We start from the raw sequence: 6,000 nt of genomic DNA on the forward strand, positions 1-6,000 counted from the left end.
AAATGCAGAGTGGTGCATACAGAGCAAAAAGAGAAAGAAACAGTGCATCATGGGAACCCCCCAGCAGTCTACGTCTATAGCAGCATAACTAAGGGATGGTTCAGGGTCACCTGATCCAGCCCTAACTATAAGCTTTAGCAAAAAGGAAAGTTTTAAGCCTAATCTTAAAAGTAGAGAGGGCGTCTGTCTCCCTGATCTGAATTGGGAGGTGGTTCCACAGGAGAGGAGCCTGAAAGCTGAAGGCTCGGCCTCCCATTCTACTCTTACAAACCCTAGGAACTACGAGTAAGCCTGCAGTCTGAGAGCGAAGCGCTCTATTGGGGTGATATGGTACTATGAGGTCCCTAAGATAAGATGGGACCTGATTATTCAAAACCTTATAAGTAAGAAGAAGAATTTTCTATTCTAGAATTAACAGGAAGCCAATGAAGAGAGGCCAATATGGGTGAGATATGCTCTCTCCTTCTAGTCCCCGTCAGTACTCTAGCTGCAGCATTTTGAATTAACTGAAGGCTTTTTATGGAACTTTTAGGACAACCTGATAATAATGAATTACAATAGTCCAGCCTAGAGGAAATAAATGCATGAATTAGTTTTTCAGCATCACTCTGAGACAAGACCTTTCTGATTTTAGAGATATTGCGTAAATGCAAAAAAGCAGTCCTACATATTTGTTTAATATGCACTTTGAATGACATATCCTGATCAAAAATGACTCCAAGATTTCTCACAGTATTACTAGAGGTCAGGGTAATGCCATCCAGAGTAAGGATCTGGTTAGACACCATGTTTCTAAGATTTGTGGGGCCAAGTACAATAACTTCAGTTTTATCTGAGTTTAAAAGCAGGAAATTAGAGGTCATCCATGTTTATGTCTGTAAGACAATCCTGCAGTTTAGCTAATTGGTGTGTGTCCTCTGGCTTCATGGATAGATAAAGCTGGGTATCATCTGCGTAACAATGAAAATTTAAGCAATACCGTCTAATAATACTACCTAAGGGAAGCATGTATAAAGTGAATAAAATTGGTCCTAGCACAGAACCTTGTGGAACTCCATAATTAACTTTAGTCTGTGAAGAAGATTCCCCATTTACATGAACAAATTGTAATCTATTAGACAAATATGATTCAAACCACCGCAGCGCAGTGCCTTTAATACCTATGGCATGCTCTAATCTCTGTAATAAAATTTTATGGTCAACAGTATCAAAAGCAGCACTAAGGTCTAACAGAACAAGCACAGAGATGAGTCCACTGTCCGAGGCCATAAGAAGATCATTTGTAACCTTCACTAATGCTGTTTCTGTACTATGATGAATTCTAAAACCTGACTGAAACTCTTCAAATAGACCATTCCTCTGCAGATGATCAGTTAGCTGTTTTACAACTACCCTTTCAAGAATTTTTGAGAGAAAAGGAAGGTTGGAGATTGGCCTATAATTACTAGGCAAGTGACGTTCAAGCAACTGTAGTTAATGATATGTTCTGGAATATTCTAAGTACTAATGTTCTATGGGCAGGGGTGGTGGCCAAGTGGTTAGTGCAGTAGGTTCCCGGTTCAAACCCACCCCTGCCACATTTCTCCATGTGGAAAGGCATCCAGTGTAAAACTTGTGCCAATTTGACATGCAGATCCACCTCAGATTTGCTGCAACAACCCCGAGTGCAAACAAGGGAGCAGCCAAAGAGACTCACTATCTTCATGAATTTTCAAAGATGTTATTCCAGATTCTGCATCTGAAAGCTTCTGACAATGCCAAATAATTACTAACGTCACTAAATCTGGAAAAAATATACAACACAGAAGCCAAAAATCAAATGTTAGAACATTTTATGACGTAATACGAGTAAACTTAAAATAAATAAGCAATCTGACTCCATGAACCAGACTGAGGGCAAGAAATGGCGATGTCCTCTGGGATGTTGTTGAAATTCACAGCTTCATATTGATTTTTCTAGGCCATTTATTTCTAAAGCATTTCTCCTTAGAATGGTGCAGGCACAAAAACAGGCCACTCTGTTTGGATTAAGTCTATTTCTGCATCTCTGTGAATGAGTCTGCCTACATCACTTATGTGCCAAATTATGGAAATTACACCTTTCCAATTCATGAAACCGGCCAAAAATAAACATTAACGAGAGGAGCTGGCACGAAGCACATCAGTAAAAGACTGACTAATGGGCCTGAATAACCGTGTATATCACTGAGAATTAATGAAAAACATCATGTGTTTGATAAGCTGTGGCATAAGTTTATAAAAGGAAACTCCATTTATTTTCATTTATATATGTGGAAGATGAGTGCGCACCTCTAACTGGTCTGTTTGTTCCTGCTTGTGTTCTCCAGTTCTCCTTTGGTCTCCCTCAGTTTAGCATCAAGCTCATTGGACCGGAGCTCCTCAGACTCCTGGAGGGCAAAGAGGCAAACAAATAAAGTCATAATGCAGTGAGGAACAGAACGTATCATAATAGCTGAAAACGCAGTCGTGACCAACAAAGAAAGTGCAACAGGGTAGTTTTCGTTAAATGCCATTTCTGGGTATCACGGTTATTGTTATTGTGGACGTTTATTTTAATCATGTGTTCAATCATCAAATATTTTTCTTGAAAATTAACAAGGCAATGGCCCATTCCCAGCTCTGAGAACATACATTTAGGGTGTTCCTCTAATAATACACTCAGTTACATAAATTTGGAAAGTGATTCAGTTGTTCTAATTTTGTCTCTGTACATTACCACAATGGAACTGAAATGACACAACCATGAAGTGACTGAAGTGAAGACTTTCAACAACTCTGCAGTTTCATGGATGAGTGGAACAGAGAAAGATGTGAAATTCTAGCTGCAGTTTGCCAGATGGCACATAGAAGAGTAAAGCCTAAATATGGTCAGCTTTCTTGTATGGAAGCCCTTCTTTGTTCCACTCCACCATGAAGGTGAACCATTGGTGGTGCGTGCTACAAACAAAAGGTGCACTATGCACCTTTTTTACAATTACAAGCACAGAAGCCTTGAACATCTTCAGAGCTGTCTTGGTGGCTTCTCTCACTAATCTTCTTGCACAATGACAAAATGAAGTCCAACACACATTCAGTGACTTGGAAAGGTTCATATATTTATCCCTCAACTTGGCTAAAGAAAACTGTTCGCAAAAAGTGATGAGTTGTATCAACAACAGTAACAGTTTGTTAAATTATGATCAGAAGGCTAAATATCATCGCTGATGTCCCGTGACAATGCAAGTGACGCGCCTCATCCAAGTCTCCCCAACTAAGTCTTTGTTTGACACAAAGTCATTCCAGTGGTACCCAAGGATCCTCTGAAGAGACAGACAGAGACAGGTGGGGAGGTGATGGTCTAGTGGTTAAGTGTTGGGCTGGAGACCAGAGGATCCTTGGTTCAAATTCCAGCCTGACCAGAAAATCGCTAAGGGCCCTTGGGCAAGGTCCTTAATCCCCTAGTTGCTCCCGGTGTGGAGTGAGTTCCTTGTATGGCAGCACCCTCACATGGGGTGAATGTGAGGCATCAATCTAAAGCGCTTTTGGCATCTGATGCAGATCTAAAAGTGTTATGCAAATGCAGTCAAGACATCCAGCCCTCATCTTATGTCACTGGTTAGCATTCAAGTCTCACAATCACATAGTATGGCAGGAAGCACAAGGACCTAAAGACTTGGACATGTAAGGAAAGGTACCAGCATCTCCAAACACATGACATCACCCACGAGGTCAAAGTCAGTAACCCTTTCCTCACCATTAAGGAACAGGCAAACTCATTTTGATGGTGACCTGAATTTAGTTCTATCCAATTCCCCAATTTCTTTTAATCAGTTTTCCTTTCATCTCATTCTGTAAAATTCCAGTCTTACTCCTCACATAAGTCTGAAGAGAACAAAAGGCAGAGGGACGTGTTTTCTGACTGTACCTTCTTGCTGTGCAATCCATTGTAATTTCATCTTTAAATGCCAGCACAGTTTTTGCAATAATAACAACAACATGAAAAAAAGAGTCAGTAAATTTTTTTCAATACAGAGAAAAGTCAGGCAGCTCTTTGCTACCATCATAAGGTGAAGAGGAAAACTGCCATCAAAGTCATTAAATGTCAGGCAATCACATTTGGAGAGCAACAGAAAAGACAAATAGTCTATCTATTTCCATGAACAACAAAATGCAAAATACAATCTCATAATTCACTGGAAAGTGAATTTAAGTGCCTTTTCATAGGCCAGTTACAGCATACGGTTTGATGACCTTCACTTTTTACATTAGTCATCTTCAAACATTGTTTGCAATCAATCCTCCGAGTGCTGGACTTTAACTAATTTTTGCATAAAGCGTCTGATAGCCCCTTGACAGGCCCACAATTCTGAAATTTTACTGCACTGTTGTCCTCATTGTGTATCTCTTATGTACTTTTTACTGTAAAATGCCTGTGACATTTTTATATAGACTTTTACTGTCTACCATGAGTAAAACTAGTACTCTGTGATAAACACCACTGACCTGGTATGTTCGAATTATATCCTGGCAGTTTTTACGGATCTGTTCGGTCTCTTCTTTGGCCTGGGACAGTTTGGATGTGGTCTCTCTAAGCTTGTCTTTGGTCTCCTGCAAACAGTAAACATAAACTTGCATTTTAAATGTGTACAGCAGTTGAGATATCATCTCAATACCTTCAAATTGTAATGTGTAACACAAAAAGCATTTTTAACCGCAAAAGAAATCCAGTAAAGACGGATGTCTGGCTATTTCTTTTCCTGGCACAAACCCTCAGTAGATTTCACTGCACAGTACATGAGGCACATCTACAACGAAAACCATAATAACAAAAACTGTTCTTCAATCTGAAGGCGTGTACTCGTACATCTACTGGGATTTAATTATTTGGGCATTTACAGCTGCAAATTTGCTTGAAGGCAGTTCATTTAGCCAAAAGACATTTCCAAATATAGCTACATCTTGTTAACAATGTTTTGTGCAGGATCATTACTGTAACATTTTCACCCCATTTCATTTAGCTCAACAATCAAAAGACAAATCTAATTATGCTTTTTTTTCCCTCTTAATATAGAGCAGCTACAGATCAACTTAACTGAGTTGATGTCATTTGTCTCCTGGAAACACCTATGAGGTATGCAAATGACTAACAAGCATGGTATCTACATTATCTACATGAAACAAATATTCATGTACAATCAAAGTACAGTACGTCACTTCTAAATGATTCAAATAACTTGAGGTACAACAACTTACACATGGAGTCATTTACATCAGTCAAATACAGATACTTTTCATACATTTCGATACTTACTGGATCCTTTGATTTGATTGTGACCAGAAGTCTATAGGTATGTGTTTACAACAGGACCCAAAGAGCATTTTCAAAGGAAAACCATTAATACCATGTGCCTATAGATGAATCAGTACACTTGACGTTTTCCCTTCTTTTGAAAGAACTGTTAAAATACCTTGTGGGCATCCATCTCAGTCTTGAGTTTATTCTGGGCCCACTTGACTTTGATAAGGTGCGAGTTGATCTCCTCCTTTAACTTTTCCACCTCCCTGGTCAATCTGCTAACCTCCCCTCCTGAGAACAATTTCACAAATGAATGATACTACATTAATTTTGAACAACAAAAAGCATGTAACATCTCTTAGGGAAATCAAGCCAACATCAATGGCAAGAGCAAAAAATAAGCTTTGGTATCCAAGGAATGATTAAAAAATGTTGGCCTGTTAGTTCAAAACATCAACAGTCGCCTTATCCAAAAGCCTACTTACCTTTGAATCGTGCAGCTGTTGCAGTCTACCTTTGTCTTGGGCTAGTTGGTTTCCTCGTAGGGCCTGGCGGTCTACCTCCTTGGTGGCTTCCCTTAACCTCTTCTCTAAGCCCTCCTTGTCTCGCCTCAAGTCAAGCGCCTCCTTCTCTCCTCGCACATACTTCATCACCATAGCCTCCTTTTCATGGCGTGCTTCCTCACATTTCTTATTCACCTTGAG

General features: G+C 39.6%; 1 protein-coding gene across 1 annotated transcript in view; it reads right to left on the reverse strand.

Annotated features, from left to right (window-relative positions):
- The window catches only part of LOC117531061 (coiled-coil domain-containing protein 186-like), a gene marked incomplete at its 5' end in the record, with an annotated part of 28,575 nt that extends 22,575 nt beyond the window's left edge, over positions 1 to 6,000 (reverse strand). Inside the window, 5 exon segments of the mRNA XM_034194083.1 lie at positions 2,311 to 2,342; positions 2,345 to 2,408; positions 4,504 to 4,608; positions 5,469 to 5,584; positions 5,778 to 6,000. Coding sequence (XP_034049974.1) covers positions 2,311 to 2,342; positions 2,345 to 2,408; positions 4,504 to 4,608; positions 5,469 to 5,584; positions 5,778 to 6,000 — 540 coding nt within the window.

Source organism: Thalassophryne amazonica, chromosome 18 (genome assembly GCF_902500255.1).
Source record: "Thalassophryne amazonica chromosome 18, fThaAma1.1, whole genome shotgun sequence".
In the NCBI taxonomy this organism is placed as follows: Eukaryota; Metazoa; Chordata; class Actinopteri; order Batrachoidiformes; family Batrachoididae; genus Thalassophryne; species Thalassophryne amazonica.